This window comes from Oryctolagus cuniculus, chromosome 5 (assembly GCF_964237555.1).
Source record: "Oryctolagus cuniculus chromosome 5, mOryCun1.1, whole genome shotgun sequence".
NCBI lineage: Eukaryota > Metazoa > Chordata > Mammalia > Lagomorpha > Leporidae > Oryctolagus > Oryctolagus cuniculus.
The window spans coordinates 35,542,725-35,563,148 of NC_091436.1; the positions used below are offsets into that span (position 1 = coordinate 35,542,725).

Genomic DNA, 20,424 nt, shown 5'->3' on the forward strand with positions numbered 1-20,424 from the left:
ACTAGTGCTTCATTAGGAATAATTTATATTTGCTCCAAATTAAATGGTTTACAAATATAAAGAAGAAATTATAACATAAAAATTCTAGGCCTGACACTGAAAAAAGTAACATGTATAAATTATGCCTAGAAAATATACTAGTTCGGCATAGCGAAGCCCCCTGGATGTTGATCTGCATTTAGCATGAGCCATTGTGGGAACCAGATGAGTTGAGCGGGCACTGGTCTAAACAGGAGGGAAAAGCTACAGCCATGGAGAAGTACATTCAGAGGGAATTCAGAAATTTCATGGATGGGGGTGGAAGTTTAGCAAAGCAGTTAAGTCACCACTTGGAATGTTCACATACCACACTGCAATGGCCAGGTTTAAGTTCCAGCTCCTCTGCTCCTGACTCAGCTTCCTGCTAATGCTCACACTAGAAGTAGCAGATGTCCCTTCTACTCACCAAGGAAACCCCAATAGATTTCTGGGCTCCTAGCTTTGGCCTGGCCTACCTCTAGCTACTGGAGGCTTTTGGGGAGTGAATAAGAAGATAGAAGATCTCTCTCCATTTTTCTGTCTTCCAAATAAGATGAAAATAAATAAAAAAAAAAAAACCCTTTTTAAAAGTTCACAGAGAAATAAAACTAAAAGTTAAGTTCATTTTGCATAGAAAAAAATTGAAATCCATGCAGTTTTTTCGTAATATATATTTCCATGAACTTTTTGAACATCAAATGTCTGCATGGATTTCAAAAGTTTGCACCTGATCTTTTAATTTCATTTTCCACTTTTGAAGGGTCTTCACTGTCAGCCAGAGAGAAATAATCTCTACAAGGCACAATGTTATACATTATCCTTATTATTATTATTGTACACTATACATCCTTATTGTTATTATATATTATACATTAATTCACCTGCCTACACACGCTTTATGATAGGTCTGTCAACAAAGCCAACCCTCCCACAGCAAGGACCAATTACAGAAGGTTTCTTTCCTATGTGCTTATTTCACCAGTTTAATTTGGGGGCAAGATTTTACTAAATACAATTGTAACCTGAAAATGGTTTTTGTATGAAAGGAGCCACAGCTGGCCTTTGTTCAGAAACCAGCCTCCCTCATTCCACCATAAGGCCAGTTCAACAACGAAAATGCCCAAGTTTTTGGTGAAATTCTGGACGCTACTAATTTAGAGTCTTCCCAGTGTTTTCAAACAAGCCTTCCTTTGCATGCATGTAAAAGGAGCAATTTTAGAAGAAGACTTTGAAATAAAAAACACATGTCAGACTTAGACATCTCAACTGTTACTGCTGACAATATAAACAGAAAAGCCAACTAGGTCAAAGCAACATCAAAATACAAAGAAAGAAGTAGCAGCTGAAAAAAAGAAAACCTCAGACTCCCCAAATAAAAGGAAATTGAAACCTGTCCTGATAGTTACTCAGTGAGCAATAGTTCAACAGACTGATAACTGCTTTAATTTGGTTGTGAAAATTCGATTTAATGAAAGTCTACTGCACAGGAATCCCTTTTCCATAAGAAAAGAGGTAAGATTATTTAGAAGCAAAAAATACTGAGCATACTTGAAATAAATTAGTCTGGATAACCTCCTCACTCCAACCATACACACAGAACCAATTCAGATGGTTTGTAAAACCAGTTTGGTCACTCCTAGGGATTACACAGAGAGAAAACAAGCTCTTTATCTCATTCGTGAGACAGGGTCTATGTCTTGCACCACCCTCTCTCTTTTTTTCCAGTTCTGTTTCCTACATTTAGTAGAAAACATTTACTAGTCACTTAGTGGCTTTAACTAACTGGACCCTTCTGTGGGATCACAACGGATAGGATAAACAGAAGAAAGCAACACCAGAAACTTGGAGACACATAATATATGCAAGTAAGAGAAATCAATCCAAAAGATTTTCTAATTCCTGTTTAAGTACTGTGCTGGTAAATGAAAAATCACAAAGAGATTATCAAATGTCATAAGCCAACAATTTCCTGTATTCCTCAAAAATTGCTAATTTTCACTGAATGGAGAAACAAAACACATTTTTTTTATGTAGTGAAATCCGATTTTATACAAACCCACGTGCCCTGGGTTGAGCATTTAGCCAGAAGTTAAGGTATCACTTGGAGATGTTTGCATCCCAAATGAGAATGCTCAGGTTTGAGTCTAGGACCCAATTCTATCAGCATTCAACTGATGCACACCCTGGGAGGTAACATGTGTTGGCGCAAAAACATGGGTCCCTGGCACCCATTATGAAGACTGAGTCCCAGGCTTCTTGCTTCAACTTGGTCCTCTTCTGCTGTTGTGTATATTTTGGGAGTGAGCCAGTAAATGTAAGTTGTGTCTGTGTCTCTCTGTGTGTATGTATGTGTTTGTCTGCCTGCCTTTCATTAAGTAAAAATCATTTAAATTTAAAAGAATAATCCATATGCCCCAGTAAAAAGAATGTGTTATAGGGAATAAAACTAATAATGTAAATGATCTCAAAAAATTACAGAGCCAGTGGAATACATTAATCTTGGAAAGAATACTGAAACCTCACATTGCTTTTCAGACACTGGTGCTTATTGACTTTATCTGTGCAACACCTAAGGTCAAATGATGTTACTGGAACACTGACCTTGAGTTGTTTTTCTAGGATACTGATGGATTGTGTTTTGCCAGCCATACTTGCAGGTGGATGCCATTGTTGCTATGCCTTGTGCCTGTGAGCCATGACCTGCGTAGCTGTCAGAGGCTATAGAAGAGAAGGCTTTTTCCAGCAAACCTGAGTGACTCATTCTGGGCCCTCAAAATGCTGGCTTCCCTAATACTATTTTCTAAGCCTTGTCTTCCCGAAATCTTTTTTAGTTTTTGATAACATATGGATATCTGGGCACACGGTGGTCTTCTCTGTCCATCTTTAGAGAAACTGGGGAGAGTGTGACAGTATATCAGGAAGTTTGGAGTTCTCAGTCACAAGAGCTGCTACTGAAACCTGGATGCAGGCATTGTTTGACATTTTGCAATGTGTTGGTCAGTACTGCAGTGTGCTGGACAGCCCTGCATAACAAAGTTTTGGGCCTTCCAAATCTGGTACAGAAACACGGGTGAGTCATCTAGATTCCAATCACATTACACATGATACACACACACACACACACACACTCCTGTTACCTCTATACCATAGTCCATAGTTTTCATCATTGACATTCTTTACAATACATAAACAATAATTAATGAGAAACACAGGCTAATAACTACCCAAACAGCACACATGTAACATAATGGTTAGAATACCTAAACGTCAATGTATCAGTTCCAACAGCCTTTTAATGTCTTCCATTCTATGTCAGACATGGTGCTCCTGTCTGAAGCTAGCCGTCTTCACTACAACAGCTGCTGCATTGAGGGTGTGGTGCATCTGCCTTGGCATTCTGCCAAACCACATTAATCACTTTTTCCTAGGCACTGGTATGATATCTACCAGCCCCAATAGTTGGGACTTCAGATTCTCCATCTGAAGAATAGGAAAATGAGACAATGGGTAACAAAAGAGGAATAAATAATATAGTATAGTATCACTTCAGACTTTGTGGGTTCTTGAAAATATGACATTTTTAAGTTATAAGTTTATTTTTTTAATTTTGAAAGATGGCATTACTTTTGAGAGGTATGGAATTTCTAGAAACTATTCCCATGACAGAGTACAACAGAGGAGCTTTCTGTTTAAATCAAGCCTAAGAACCAGAACAAGAATTTCCTAAGTGGTCTTTAGTTTCAAGGAGCATTTTTACATGGTATGACACTTTAAAGATAAAAGTGCAATGTCCCATTATAAAAGAAATACTAAAAACAGAAATGAGGAAGAAAATGAAGAGAAGGAAGGAAGCAATGGAAAAAGATTTACTGTTAAACTTTTTCTCATAAGTTTTGGTAATGGCATGATAACTTCAATTAGGGCAATCATAAAATGTATCAGGTAAACCAGGTTTTTTCAAAAGCAAAGTGTTTCTAATCAAAGAAACTCTGGGGCAGCAAGTGTAAATTGGGACTATACTTGGGGCAAGCTATACTACAGTACACTTGTCAGCACTATCATATGCCTATCTGTAACAAGAGCAGTCATTTACATTCACTCAGTACATGGCAGGTATTTCTCTAAATGCTAGCTTTCCACATATTACTCCATATAAAATTTTGGAATATGCATGCAGTAATAGCAAACAGGAAGACAGCATTCCAGAAAACTCCAGGACACCTAGATTTGTTATCAAGCTTTCCCCTTTCTCTGTATTTCTCAAATCTATGTGGATGAAGTCTGTTAGACAATCAAATAGGTGGGGCCCTGGAATTTAATTATAATTAAAGTATTTTTAAAAATCAAGCTTACATTCTCCCAACCATTTTTGTTTTTAAGGAAAGCAAGGTTTAATTTAAGGTAGATGAATTTTGAGGATATAAGGACAGTTACTTGGCACAGTAAGCATGCCCAAAAGACATCAAGTATCAGGTGATGGAAATTCATAAACACATGAACAAAGAATCCATTCATCCACTGGCTTATTGAAAAGCAAATGAGAACATTGTGTAGGTTGCTAAGACAACTGAAATGTGATGATTAAATGTGAGATAATGAACAGAATCTCCATAGCTTCAGAAGGCGAAATGTTGGAATTGCTACTAAGTCCTCACCTAAATTATGGCTGAAACTTTTAAGAGCTTTATTTTCTAAACAAAGTTAGTTCTGTTTATGAAGAAGCTTGAAGCTGGAAGCAGGTCTTTAGCCTAGCAGATGAGATGCCCGCCTCTCACATTAGAGTGCCGAGTCAGGTTTCTAGGTCAGGCTCCTGAGTCCAGTTTCCTGCCAGTGCAGACCATGGGAGGCAGGGGTCATAGCTCAAGTTATTATGTTCCTGCCACCCATATGGGAGATCTGGATTGCGTTGCTGGCCCCTGGTTTCAGCTCCCAGGCTACCTACAGACATTTGAGGGATGAACCACCAGTGGGAGCTCTGTCTCTGTCTCAAATAATTTTTAAAAAAATAAGCCTGAAAAGTTCAGTCATGAGAGAGCGCTGGTCTTGCAGGATATGTGCAGTGTAGCAAAAAGAAATGTTCCTGGCTGGGGAATAATTCCATCTTCAAGAGGTTTATCAACCACTTATCAACAAGGCAACTCTTAAGAGATTCCTATCAATCAGACAAGAAAAACTGATTAACAAAATGCCAAGTAAATATCTCCAAAATACGGTGAAGACTAGGAATAACGACTTTTTCTAAATGGTTGCTGTATTAATTTTAAAATGCTGGGCTCACTCCATTCTAGCCACACTGTCTTCCCACTGCTGCTGTCCTCCCACATGCCCTGCAGGCTTCTGCTCAGAAGTGTGTGCACTGGTTAATGCCCAATGGAACATACGTCCTCCAGCCCATAGCTGGGTTTACTCCTTCATTTCCTTCTCATTTTCATTCAAATGTCACCCAATGTGAAATCACAGCATATTCCCTAACAACACCCTTGTTCTCTTTTCATATTTCCTAGTGCCTTTTAATATTCTCCATTATCACATACACTCCTGTTTTTTCACTGAATATCTCTAAAACTCAGTGCCTGGCACATAGTAGATGCCCAAAAAATAGAGACTTTAAGAGAAGTAAAAAGTGTTCCTGTAATTGAACTGTTGAAAGGAAAACTGCCAGATGCCCTTATTTCTTCCCATCTTAGTTCAACATGAAGTGGGACCCCCAAAACTTTCATATTTCTATTCACACTGGGTCTAGAACGTAGTACAATAAAGAGGTTCTAAATCTAGAATAACAGTAAAGATATACACAGCTCAATAACTCCTAAACAAACACCAGTCAACTAAGTTGCTATGGTTCCAATATGTTTGAAGTATGTCCTACAACACACCAGTGTTGGAAACTTAGTCCTCAGTGTGGCAGAACCTTGAAGAAGTGGAGCTTAGTGAGCAGGGGTTGGGTAACCGAGTCATTGAGGTGCTGCTCATGGAACGAATTAATGTAGTTCTTGTGGGAACCTGGTTAGTTTTCTTCAGAAGGTTGCTATAAAAGAGCAAGCAAGGTGGGTGTTGTAGTGCACTGGGTTGAACCATCACTTGGCTTGCCAACATCCTATTATATGAGTGTTTGGTTGGAGTCCTGGCTCCTGCACCTCTGAGCCAGCTTCCTGCTAATGCAGCTGCCGAGTACCAGGTGATGATCCACATATTTGGGTTCCTGCCACCCACATGGAAGACACTGATGGAATTCTAGGCTACTAGCTTTGAGTTGATCTAGCCCTGGCTGTCGTAGGCATCTGGGGTAGTGAACAAGTAGATGCAGGATCTTTTGACTCTTGGTCTCTCCCTCTTTGTCACTCTACCTTTCAAATAAAGATGTCTTTTTTAAAAAAAGAGCAAGCTAGTATCTGGCTTCCTGTCTCACCATGTGTGCTTTTCTCTCTCTCCCTCTCTCTCTCTCTCTCTCTCTCTCTCACACACACACACACACACACACACTCCTCCATGAATCCACCTACCCTGATGTGACACAGCCAGCAGTGCTCTTGCCAGAGCTGGCACCCTGTTGTTTCTACATTCCATATCCAATACTGTGAGCTAAATAAGTTTCATTTATTATAAATTCCCCAGCTTAGCTGTTTCATGATAGTAACAGAACATAAATTATCACAATGGTGTACATCCAGAAAGGGTCACAACCCCATGCACAAATTTAATTATCCTCATGATGAAAACTCAAGTTTTGTCTTAGCTACTTTGGTCCTTGGATAAAACTGCCAAACAGATGCTAGTTTATGTGATTTATTAATCTCAGCAAATTAATTCAAAGCACCTAGTAGTCTCTTAAAGATGTTTCCTAAAGATTTCAAAGATGCTCAGCTCACTGCAGGAAAGGCTGATCAAGAACACAGTCATTTTCTGGAATTAATACTAATACATGCAGGGATTAAGGCATTTTTCATATCTACAGAATAATGCACACATTGAGGAAGAAGAGACCAGATCCCACTACCATGCCTATTCCAGGCCAAATCTATTATTTCATGCCTGACATACATGTATTTGTTCTTAAGATAAAAAGAAAGAACTATCTAGCATTAAATTTGGAAAATGTGTTGAAATCATAAATACTTGTGTGTGATGCCTTCCCCAAATAACCACAATTAGCAAATGTCTTTGAGGCCTTTTAAGAAAGTCTCATAGCTAGTTTCCCTGCTTCCAAGCATCTGTGCCATGGCTGATCTGTCATCAAAAGCACAATTTTAAATTACCTAATGAGAAATCCATTGATGACCTTTTGGCGATTATAACAGAACTTGTTAAAACTTCAAATTTGGGCTGTAGATTATTGACTGCTGATTATATTTGAGAATTTTCTCAGATTCCAAAACTGCACACTATTTTTAGCAAAATTATTCTCAGGAAAAAAGATTAAGCTATATTAATCAGATAACCTAACAGTAGATTATTCACAGAAAATGCAGCAAAAGCAATCTGTGTTTAGACTGGTATTTCAGCACAGAAGATAAAACTGGATCCACTGAATAACAACTGGACACCTTAGGGATAAGTACAGAAAAGTAAAAATTGGCTGAAGCATTCACACAGAGTGAAATGGAGCTCCTCTTGCTATGAAGTTTGGATGCCATGCTAGACAAAGGTCTGCCTCAACCTACTTTCCAGATCATAGTACCTAAATGCTTGACCTGTACAATCAAGCTCTAAAGTCTACAAAATAGTGAATGGATGATCATTGAGTTAAATCTAGGGAAGGGAAAGCACATTTTCCATTTCCTTAATATATGCAGGATTATGCAAAAAGGAAAATAGCAGGTGTTGGACACAACACATAGGTTATATAAATATATTGTGGGAAAGAAAGTGGTAGAAAGCAAAGGGCATTTGTTGGGTTATTTTCTCGGTATCACTTTCTTGGAAGTTCTTCTCACTCCACGCCCCATATGTTCCCAGATGTGGCTCCTGAAAGTTACATTTGTGTGTTGTGACCCCGCCTCTCTGATTACATTCCCATCCCTAGAAATACATTACGAGATAAAGAAGAAAGGAGATTCTATGGTCTATGAAGCAAATGAGATAAAACATATAAAATTAGAAGCAGAATTAACATGGGGATTTTCTTCCAATTCTGGGGCTGGAGAAAAAATAAGTAGGTGATCAGTCAGTCCTTACCCAGAGACAGCAAGACACTGAAGGAGCAAAGCAGAGGGAACAGGGATGGACAAGAGATGGACACAAAGGCAGTCCCTGCCTCCCACACCATTCCAGAGCCAAGTTCTCTAAGCGATAGTACCTTTGTTTACTAACAACAAAATACCAAAACAACAAAACAGCAAGACCTTCTCTTTCTGCTTCAAAGAGCTCACATGTGCAGCTGCAAACAATAAAAGTCTGAACTTTTGTGAAACAAGTAGTCACAATTTGTGTTACTTTACTTATTTCCCAGTCCTCCCTACCATTTGTCCCAGCTGAATCAAGCAGGACTATTTGCATTTCCAAATCACATCTTTCAGAATCTGGTGAGCACAGCATCACTGCAAGCCACATGATAAGATATGAAGGGAGTGTTCATGAAAAGGTATGAACTGAAAAGGAAGCAGAGAGTTCAAGAATAAAACCTAGGCATCGAAAGGCAGCGATTTTTGTAAGGAAGAGGCCTTTCTTTCTTTAGTCATAATCATCCTTCTCCTTCCATGGGTTTAACTATTAGTCTTGTTCAATGTAAACACATAAAAAGCAACAGTTCTGTGAGCAACAATGCACCAAGGCCTTTTATTGGTGCTATTCTCCTATGCGCATACACCTATCAAATAATTAAATCTAGAGCGAGAAATACACAGAAAAGTCCACAAGTATATATAAGGGTGCTTCAAAAAGTTTGTGGAAGTGGAATTAAAAGGATGAGTTTATTTTGATGTCAAAAAGATTTTGAAATCCATTCACAGTTTTCATAACACTAATTTTCCATGCATTGTAGAAAAAATTTTAGCACGACAAACATATTTTACGCAAAGTTTAATTCATTCTTTTAATTTTGTTTTTCCATAGACTTTTTGAAGTATGCTCATAGGTAGCACTGACCTATGCTGGTCAATAGAATAAATCAGCAGGAGTTTTCAATGACACAGGAAATGACTGACCAGACTCCTGTGTGATAAGACATCTAAGGTCTTGCTGCTAAAAAGCAGCAAGATATACCAAGCTACTGAGGACAAGATTAACAGCTAAACAGAACACATAATTCATCCAGGTTCACCGACCCAGCTGCATGGACATCTGCAGGAATCTGTCAGCACATCCAGAAAAGGCAAAATGGATTAAGGAAACCTCTAGTGTGGATGCTAGCCAAAATTAAGAAGACAGCAAAGAGGCATCCACATGAGGCCAGACAAAGCACTCTACAAATTGGGAGGGAAAAGATTAAGCTATAATATGACTCACATTAATGAGATCACAGGAGAATGAAATCACACTCAGGATAGTTAGCTCACTAAGCTACTATTACTCATCTATCATTTTCAGGGGAAGTATTCCTTAAACCTTGAAAGAGGTGATTTTAAATAACTAATAAAAGTTACTTATTACTTTGCAATGTGGTAATTTGTTCCTTCACTGGTCCAAAAGCTGGGATATGCTAATAATCTAGGTCCAAGAGATGCTTATATAATTTCACAGTCTGTATAGCTGGATGGTATTACTGAGAGAATCTAACTTTATAGAAACTACATCCTGAAATTTTCAAGAAGGAGGAACTGCCAACTTGGCATTATGAATTTTAAATATTACTTATTTAGAAGGAGAGAGAGATCCTATCCACAGCTTCACTCCCCAAACACCCACAATGGGAGCTGCGAACCCAATACAGGTCTTTCACATTGGTAACTGGAACTTCATTACCTGAGTTATCATTGCTTCCTTCTTGGTCCTGCATGAGCCAGAAGCTACAGTCAGGAGCCAGAACACTCTGATGTGTATATCTTAACCAGCATCTTAACCACCATGCTAAATGCCTACCCCTGGAAGTGTGGTTTTAGTGCCTCATGGGGGCAGAAATTGGGGTGATTGGACCTCTGATTTGACATAGAAAAACACTATGCCTGTTTTCCCGAAGAAGCCCTCAGCTTTCCCTACTATGAAAGCAATGTACCATTTAATTTTTAGACAGGCAATTATACTCAGATAAACACTTTGGTCTTCTGAAAACATTGTAATAATTATTTCATTAGCAAAAAAGGATTATAATACCTTTAACATTAATAAACCATGACAATTTACATAAGATGAATTATTACATTTCTTAACCATTTACACTGTAAATCTTGAATAAACTTTCTGAGGATCACTTCAACCTTTTATTTGAAACTGAAATTAATTCCAATGCTTCCTTAAAAGTACAAGAGTCATTCTGCCTTTCTCTTTGCAACTGTAGCATGAGTAAAGACATGAGCAAAAAGACATAGCCCAAGGCCTTTCCTGATTTCAGACAACCATTAAGTTCTCAGCAAACTCAATTTCTTTAACTTAGGAAGTGGGAAAGAGTCAACCCTCACCATTACCCACAGAATCTGTTTTTATGCTGTTCCATATGGAAAAACTATCATCTTAGCTCATATGTACCATAAGTACTTCCTGTATTTTAATATTGTCCCTTAGATCTCCTTACTGTATTCAACTGGTGGTACTATGGCTAGGATGAGACAAAGCTACTACAGAGAGAAAGCCGTTATAATTCCTACAATTTCTTTCATAGTCCATTTTCATCAAAATCCATATTTCCACTCACTCCTTAGTGAACAGAACAAGTCTAAAATAACGTTGCCTTGTTTGTGTTTTATTTCCTTTCTATGATGCTTCTTCGCTCTATTCTTGGTGAAAATGCTCTCAAAGAGATCCCAAAGAGAAAAGGCAAAGAAATAGAAGCAGAAGATGGCCAAAAAAAAAAAAAAAAGCCCCCCAAACAAACAAAAAAACCCATTCAGGTACTTGGAGATATTTATGAAGAATGCAATCAAAGAATGCCATCAATTATTTCCTCATCTCATACCAGAGATAAAAGGACCTAAAGTCAATTTTAAAACATGTGAGATGCATGAACATTTTCACTACAAAATCACTTGTCCAGGGGCTCATTAAAAATTAAAATCATATATTTTCAAGAATGACTCAAATGAAGCACAAAGTTACACAAATAAATTCACTAAGAATATAGAGAAATAAACAACAAGATAATGTTTCAGTTCATAATTTAAGACATTCTATCAAGTAACAGCTTTAATTTCAGAGTAAGGTAAAACATGAGGAAAATATACATTTTCATTTTCTCATGTACCCATTTTAGGAGTACTCTAGCTTTAGAGGCCATGGTCAAAAACAATATATTCAGAACACAGCAACACAGAAGAAAGCAAAGAGAAAAGAAATGGACATAAGGAATGTCAATTTTCATACACAACACCTTAAATGCCATATGACATCAAGTTTCACAGTTTTCAGGAACAGAAAGTGCTGTCCCTGATGGCTGGCTTTCAATATATACACATGTTATTATTTCCAAAATGACAGTTGTGCCTTATATACATTGCATGGGTTTGTAAATTCTTTTTCCTGATCTATTAGTTACACATGCAGCCCAAGTATTTCTTTTGCAAAGAGGAATGAAGGCCAAGCAAGACAAAGAATTTGCTGATACATACGTCACTTCCACAATTCTCTGTCAAAGTCTCCACACCCATTTTAATTACTTCCGTACTGGAAAAACACTTCCCATCTACATTTTTTCTGATCAACCCAAATCCAAAACCAACACTCTATAAAGATAGCTAAATAAATGAACGATACTTTCTTTAGGTTCCAAGTGAGGCAGCATTTTCTAACAGTGTCTCCAGTTCACATTTTGTGCTGATATGGCATTTCATTTTAAGCACCAGCCTTTACTTCAGATTTGTTCAGAAAAAAATCACTTAGCCTCCGGCTTTAAATCTCAATTTCTTGCTCTCCTTCCTTCTTTTCCTATACAGACACACACACAAACACACACACGAAAACACACACACACACAAAGGGTGGGAAGGTGGGTGAGAGAAAATGAATGTGTGTGATTCTTTTTAAATTATTTAGTTTTATTTTGTTTGAAAAGCAGACAGAAGAAGACAGATAGAAAAAGATCTTTTATTTGCTGGTTCACTCCCCAAATGCCTGCTAGGTTAGGCCAAAGCCAGGAGTCCAGAGTTCAATCCCAGTCTCCCACATGAGTGGCAGAAACCTAACCACTAGAACCATCATCTGCTGCTTTCCAGTGTGCATATGATCAGCTGGATCAGTAGCCGAGGAGCCAGGACTTGAACTGGGCACTCTGATATGAGATGTAGGCTTCCAATACGGTATCGAACGCCTGGCCCTGTGATTCTTTATAAGCAAAAACAAATGTACTCAGATACAAATCTGCAAAAGTGATGCTGCTAAGAATCTCTAACAAAGGTAAACTTGCTTGTTGGTGCTTTATTTATTTATTTTTTTGATAGGTTATAAAAATTGACCTTGGTAGATACATTAATACATACTATTTTAAGCAATACTTGATTCAATGCCTATTTGGTAAGTTCTTGTATCCTTTTTGGGCCACACTTTCTTCAGCATAATTTTTTCTCTTCTTCATGTTCCATTACTTCATTAGCTAAGTGCTGGTTTTAGCACTCAGTGACCTGTTAATGGTAAATAAATGCAGGATCCAAGACTAGCTACATCTCTGTGATACTGACATGGACTAGACAGTGGGGACTGGCCATTGTACCATTAGTCACAGTAGGAGTTCAGTTGCTACCCAGGTGCCCAGGGTTGCCCTGAACCAATAAATGACTTCATCTTGCAAGTTTTTCCATCTCATATTTTAATAAGGATTATTTAGTTTGCTGCTTGTTTTTGGTATTGAATAGAGTTCTTATAAACTGAGTTGCCTAATTTTATGCATTTTCACTAAAGTTTAGGAAATGTTAGAAGCAGCTAACCCACGGTAACCAACCACTGATTTGTAGGAACTCTAGTCATTTTTCAATTTATGGGGATATATAATCAAATAATAAAATATATTTTATTTTTAAAGACTTACTTATTTATTTGAAAGAGTTCCAAAGAAAGGAAGAGACAGAGAAGGAGATCTTCCATCCAGTGGTTCACTGCACAAATGGCCACAACGGCTATGGCGGGGCCAGATGGAGGCCAATAGCTTCTTCCAGGTCTCCCACGTGGGCAGCAGGGGCCCAAACAACTGGGTCACTTTCCATTGCTTTCTCAGGCCATTAGCACGGAGCTCAATTGGAAATGGAACAGCCAGGACTTGAACTGCCAATATGGGATGCTGGTGCCACAGGAGGTGGCTTTACTTGTTATGCTACTATGCCAGCCCCAGTAAAACACATTTTAAAGAGTCTTTAAAAACAGCCTTTTCATCTTAAAAATAAATTGTACTTCTAAGGCCACATGGTCTGGAATTTTTCTAAATAAAAAAGAACAATCTACTTCCAGACTTCAACACACTGAACCCCAAACATTTCTGTTTCTTCTCTAATTTATTGATACCTCTTGTGAACACTGAGTCAGTTTGGTAGCTTTCTGCTTGTTTAATATTTACATAAGTGTCATATTATCTGTCCAATAATACTAAGGGAATGACCTTAAGGGTAAAAAATATGATATAAAATATTACTATTACAGATGTTTTTCCTATTAACCCTCAAGGCACATTACTTGTAAAGATTGTATACTTAGTTAGATAATCCTTGCAAAGCAAATCATGGATAAGTAGCTCAGAGAGGTCAGGAAAATGACTGAAAGGAAGTGCCTATATGGAACAGAGGCCCAGTCTTCCTTTCTCTGCACACAATCTAGAATTACACTGCTTGGCAGAAAAAAAAATGCAATGGTTCATCCATTTCCTAAAGCTCCAATGAGCTAAAATTATTTGTTTCCACTTTGATAGCTAATTATAAAGAACAAAGATCAAATATCAAAAATTCTATATCATATTGTACGTTCTTAATGATTCAAAGGGAAAGACAGTACACTCATTTTAATGTAGGATATTTAAGAGTCAATGAAAGGGTTATCACACTGCAAAAAAGATACACAGGAAGAGCTTCTAAAACTGTATATGGACTTCATATAATATTAACTTTCTCTCCAAATGGAAAACATGGTAGCAATGAACTCTGAACTTAGATCCTCATTGTTTTATTGTACCAAGAAAAACACTACTGCTACATTCATATACACCTACATACATTCATATGCTGGAACTAATAGAACAAAACAAAGACCTATCTCACAATTAAATACAACTTTCTTAATGTAACAGATTAAGTCATATCATTAATAACATACCAAGAAGATATGAGTACTAGTGACACGGTATCTACAATACTTTTATTGTGCTTTTAAAATTGAGGCCTGGATTTTTAAATGAAAGCAATGAAAATATATAGACCTAAAAAAAACCTGTTGAGTATCTGGTCCAAACAGAACCAACTAAATGGTACTAAATTCCTGTATTAATTGTGTTTATCACATTAATTAATCATTTCTAAAAGCTCCAAATAATCAATAAGATAATGCCAAGTTTATGTTGAGTTTTCTCATTTGATAGCACTCTCAAAAATCTAGTAATGTTTGACTAGAACGGAAAACAAATATACTTCCGTTTTTGGTAAACACAGATTTGAGTTATTCAGTGTCTGGCAGAATTTCATCTGTGAATACATTTTAAGAAGAGATTAGGATGAAAAATTAAGATGAACTTAAAATAATGAATGATAAGAGAGTATCTTTTCAAGTACTTCCAGAGATGTGTATGCTATTGTTCTTTAAAACTCATTCAATCACAGTCCTTTTTACTTCTGTTAGGACTGATGGTGCCCTAGCCAGTACCATAAACCATTTCCATACAGAAAACTTCTTAAGGAAAATCATGGTTCAAGTCTCTTGTATCCAGTACACAGTATAACATCTTGCTAATTCCCTAAAATTGAAATTTTTCTTAATGAAGTCCTAGTCTTTATTTTACTGTACCTGGAATTCTGAGGTTCTGAAACATCGGATTCTGTGCACGTTTTCTTTACCTGCAAGAAAAGAGTACAAGTTATTCTCATATGAAAACACAACTTTCTCATGTAGGCTCAGGCACTTGTTAAATCTGAAGTGCACAGAGCTCTGCTCACCATGATCTCTATAATATACTCCCCATATTTTACAGCAACAGCACGTGGTACTAAATAGCAGATTTCATTATTATCCCATGAACAGCTGCCAAATGCACTTCCCTGGACTCTGTAAGTATGTAAAATGTTCAGCTAAAATAGCTGGGGCTAGCCTTACTAGGAACAAAGAAACCAAAGAACCATGTTTCCCACTTAGGAACTAGAAAGCCATACTGTTCTGTCTACCAAGAAGTGTTTTTCCAATTGATGCTGCTCTGTCTCCTACTAAAGCACACAATAATAAACACCAGGCTCTGGGGCAGAGCACAGTGTTAGCTAAAACACTCATATATTAATTTTCATCTTCTCAATCCAGTCACTGTGTGTTTTATATATGTCTCAGCATATCAATTAAGTTTAGGCATTGCTTATAGAAGTCTCACATATATTTGCAGTGTATTTCACAGACCATATTTCAATTTTGTGGTTTTAACTCACAAAAGGTTAAGGAATGAGAACAACTTTTTCCTTCGGGGACACACTATCCATTTCTGGACAGAAGTAGGAGGTACATCCTTTAAGATAAGGGAGAGCACAAATCTACCACCTTTCACAATTCGACTTCCAGCATAGAAGTTCGTCTGATTAAAATGGCCCTGAAAGTGTGCTTTCTGCAGAATATTCAGTTGACATAGAAAATGTACAAAGTACATTTACAGGTCCACTGTATGTGTACATACTGCAGCTCCCTGCCTATGCCCTACCTTGGCTTGGAAGTGGAAAAAAAAAAAAAAACAACTATGTATTGTCTTTCAATTCCAAGCCTACATTTTTATAATCTGGGAAATCAATTGTTTCCCTGATTTACTGTATTCTCTTTCACATTCTGTGTGTACACTGACACAGTATAAAAATAAAATTTAGCAAAGAGATTGTCATCTTGCCCTATTACGTAATGCCTTCTATGCCCTTCATATGGCACTCAGCACCATGGGATGGAGAGGTAAAGAAGTATTTATAAGAGTAATTAGGGGAAAACAAAGAAGCAAAGAAAAGGAAATGGAGGGAATATTTTCCTTAAGATGCAAACAGAAAATTCACTCAATTCTTTTGTCTGTTAAAAACTTGTCCAAGAAAAATAAGAAAAAGGACACCAGAAAAAAAAAAAAAAAACTTCTTCCTTCCCACTGGCTCATTTCAATGATTTATCACCATATAAACATATCTCAAAATCTCTGTAGAAAAATGGAGTTAAAAGATAAGCTTATGTTGGTGCAAAAATATTTTAATCAATGCACTTTTTTATAATATGTATTTTTTCCTTGAACTCTCTGAAGACCTCATGTACATATGCTTTCATAAGAATTGAAATGAAATGGACACTATGAGAAACAGTGACTTGATCAGCCCTTGTCCTGACTGTTGATGAACAACTTAATATTTTACCCCTTTTAGTATTTTTTTGTCCTACTTAATACTATTGGTTGAACTCTGTAATTAACACACAATTATTCTTAGGCGTTTAACTGAAAAATGAGCTCTGTTAAATATAAGAGTGGGAATAAGAGAGCGAGGAGATGTACAATTTGGGACATGCTCAAGCTGACTTGCCCCAAACGGTAGAGTTAAAAACGTGCCAGGGGATTCCAATCCAATCCAATCCAATCAAGGTGGCATGTACCAATGCCATCTCACTAGTCCAAGTGATCAGTTTCAGTTCACAACTGATCATACTGATAGGTCTAAGAGTCAAAGAGATCACGTAAACAAGACTAGTGTCTGCTAATACTAGCTGATAGAATTAAGGAGAGAATGATCCAACATGAGAAGTGGGATACACAGCAGGCTCATAGAATGGCAGATGCCCTAAACAGCACTCTGGCCTCAGAATTAGCTCCTTAAGGCATTCGGATCTGGCTGAAGAGCCCATGAGAGTATTTTAGGCATGGAAAGCCAAGACACTCTGGAAAAAACAAAACAAAAAAAAACAAAAACAAAAACAAACAAAAAAAAACCCTAAATGAAAGATCTCTGCAAGTGAGATCCCAGTGGAAAGAACGGGCCATCAAAGAAGGAGGTACCTTTCTCTGAAGGGAGGAGAGAACTTCCACTTTGACTATGGCCTTTTTGAAATAAGATCGGATTCGGCGAAGTCAAAAGGCTTCCATTAGCCTTGGCAACTCATGACAAGAGGCTAGGGTGATTACTGATGCCATAAACAAGAGTGTCAATTTGTTAAGTCAACAACAGGAGTCACCGTGCACTTATTCCTCATGTAGGATCTCTGTCCTTAATGTGTTGTTCAATGTGAATTAATGCTATAACTAGTACTCAAACAGTATTTTTCACTTTGTGTCTGTGTGGGTGCAAACTGTTGAAATCTTTACTTAAAATATACTAAATTGATCTTCCGTATATAAAGATAATTGAAAATGAATCTTGATGTGAATGGAATGGGAGAGGGAGTGGGAGATGGGAGGGTTGCGGGTGAGAGGGAAGTTATGGGGGTGGGGGAATAGCCATTGTAATCCATAAACTATACTTTGGAAATTTATATTTATTAAATAAAAGTTAAAAAAATAAAAAAAGAATTTTACACTGAAATTAATTCCACTTTCCATAAATCTTTGGAATACTCTCCTACATGACCTACCCAATAAACACAGAGAGATTACTCCAAAGTGAATATGCCTTTCCTCAATACCAGGATGACCTGCTCCTGGGACTGACGGGAGAAATCTCCAGGCCAACACAGGCAAAGCCGACTGACTCCCAACAACAACCAGGAAAGATTACTGTAGTTTAAAAACAATGTATTCTTTCTCTAATATCCATAGCTTACTAATGCTTGCTCTCCAAACAATTTGCCAGGGGAGGTCTTGTTATTTTAATTTACTCTCAAAGCAGTAACTGTAATCGCAGAGAACAGATCTATTGGCTTTTTGCTCTCTTGCACCCATAGAATCCCAAGCTATAACTTATGTTTAATAAGCCCATGATGAAAGGATGAATTAGATATTCTTCTAGATATGGCTAGATTTACGCATTCATCAAAGAGGGTTTTTAAGTGTTTCACTGGTTTACGGTCATGACAAAAGAATGAGTATTTCACACTCATGAGGTTCTTCAGAGAAACCGTGATAGCAAGCAAGTATACATGAAAAGAACTCAGAATTTAACCTTTGGGCAAAGAAGAACATTTAAGTGTTTTAGGAAGCAAAATAAGTAGAGATGGTACAGAAGAAAATGCGGAAGGTGGGAGCAGATGATGGCTGACAAACAAGAACCTAATGCAGCCACAGAGAACACAAATTGTGACAGCAGACATCATGGATCATTACACCGTCAGGCTTGACGGATGCTTCCCAAATACTAGTTTGCTAAGTGAATCATTAAGTCTACCAGTGAGAGATGGCGAAGACATGAATTAAGGCAAGAAGGTACAGGAGAAATGAGAGGATGTTTTCCAACAAATATTTTTGAGACAGAATTAACAGAATATCATAACTGATTGAAGCCAAGTATTAAATGGACTATGATGTGACCTTTTTATCTGTCCTTGAAAAGAAATTTTTAACAGACCCAAGACAAAGAGAACATTATTTTATTGCTCTTCAGATTTCTTTAGGACTTCATCTTATTTCTGAAATAATGAAGAAAAGTTAAATGAATCATTAAGAAACTTAAAAAGTCATGAGCACAGAAATTAGAAGTCAAATGGAAAATTTCTACCTAATTTGAACATATTATCCAATTTTTCATATTAATGGAACTTCATTATATGGCAACTGTTGAATCATGTATAGAAGAAAGAATATTCTAACAGGATACACAAATCTTTTGTCTTCAGTGACTATCAACTTAACTTCTGAATTTATTTTGACTAAAATGGAAACAAGCAGGCCAAGAAATGTAGAATTTTCTACATATAATTTCAATTCAAATCTTTTTAAGAATGTTTATTTATCTGAGAGGAAAAGAGACAGAGACAGAGAGAGAGTACATTCACCATCTGCTAATTTACTTGCCAAATGCCCTGGAGCCAGGAAATCAATCCAGTTGTCCTTGATTATTTGCTGCTTCCCAGTTTATGTATTAGCAGGAAGCTGGAATTGTGAGCGGAGCTGGGTATCAAACTCAGGTATTCAGTGGTGCCTTAATCAGTGCGCCAAACCCCTAATTCCAAATTCTTTTAGTTTTCATAAGACACACAAGAAAGTGAAAAAGACATACAGTCTCACGTGCATTTAACTGACTGAAATAGAGTACATTTAACCTACTTAATGTCTATCAGGGAAATTATAAAAGTTCATACAAATTTCAAAGCATGATGAAAAACAAGTTATTTTAAGAAAAGTAGCTATTAGTATTCAATGAACATGTAAATATCAAGAAAGGAAATTTTTGGACAAAGAAATGAATGCATAACAGATAAATTATTTGTGTCTATTATATGCCAACAATGTTCAAGTGGATATTATTTTTCCAATTCCCATGTGATTATACGGAGATTTAGAAAGGTGAACCTGCAAAGGAATTTGTATACATACTTCAAATTCAGATCTTTGACGGCATTTTAACCAGTAGAAGCTAAGAACTTCAAGCAATTCAACAAAACAGCCACTAGCCACATGTGGCTATTAAAGTGAAATGTTGCAGGTCTGAATTGAGATGTGGTCTAAGTACAAAAGGCATGCTCTGTTGAAAAGTGTGTGAATAAAGGAAAGTAAGATCTCTCAGCATCTTTTACATTGAGAAACAAAATGATATTTTGGATGTACCAGACTAAATAAAATAATTTCCTCTGTTTCTTTTTACTTTTCTAATGCGGTCACTTAGAAATTTAAAGTACAATGGCACTTGCATCATTTTTCCATTGACCAGCACTAACCCAGAGGAAGAGACAGTCAATAAATAAGTAAGCTGACAAACAAAGAGGATGGTGTCAGCAAGGCTAAGTTCTGAGAAGGAAACAAAACAGAACAAAGGACCAGAGAAGACTGGCTAACAATATTACATTACATAGAAAATTTAAAAATATCATTTTTTTGAAATCCTCTCAAATTTTTAAGGCTGCATTTACATGAGTAACATAAAATGTACTTAAATAAAGTATCAAGAATGTGGGATTTGTTTCTGAAAATAATGCCAGCCTCCAATATCTGAAAAATATATGTACAAAATATAATACTCTCTAGAATGTTTTGCACCATGA

At 37.0% G+C, this 20,424-nt stretch overlaps 1 protein-coding gene across 16 annotated transcripts in view; it reads right to left on the reverse strand.

Annotated features, from left to right (window-relative positions):
- Positions 1–20,424, reverse strand: part of EYA4 (EYA transcriptional coactivator and phosphatase 4) — a 344,532-nt gene that overhangs the window by 124,368 nt on the left and 199,740 nt on the right. For all 16 annotated transcript variants that reach the window (XM_070073546.1, XM_051854317.2, XM_070073543.1 and 13 more), the window contains one exon: positions 15,082–15,131. In XM_070073546.1, coding sequence (XP_069929647.1) covers positions 15,082–15,131 — 50 coding nt within the window. The remainder of the gene's footprint in view (positions 1–15,081; positions 15,132–20,424) is intronic.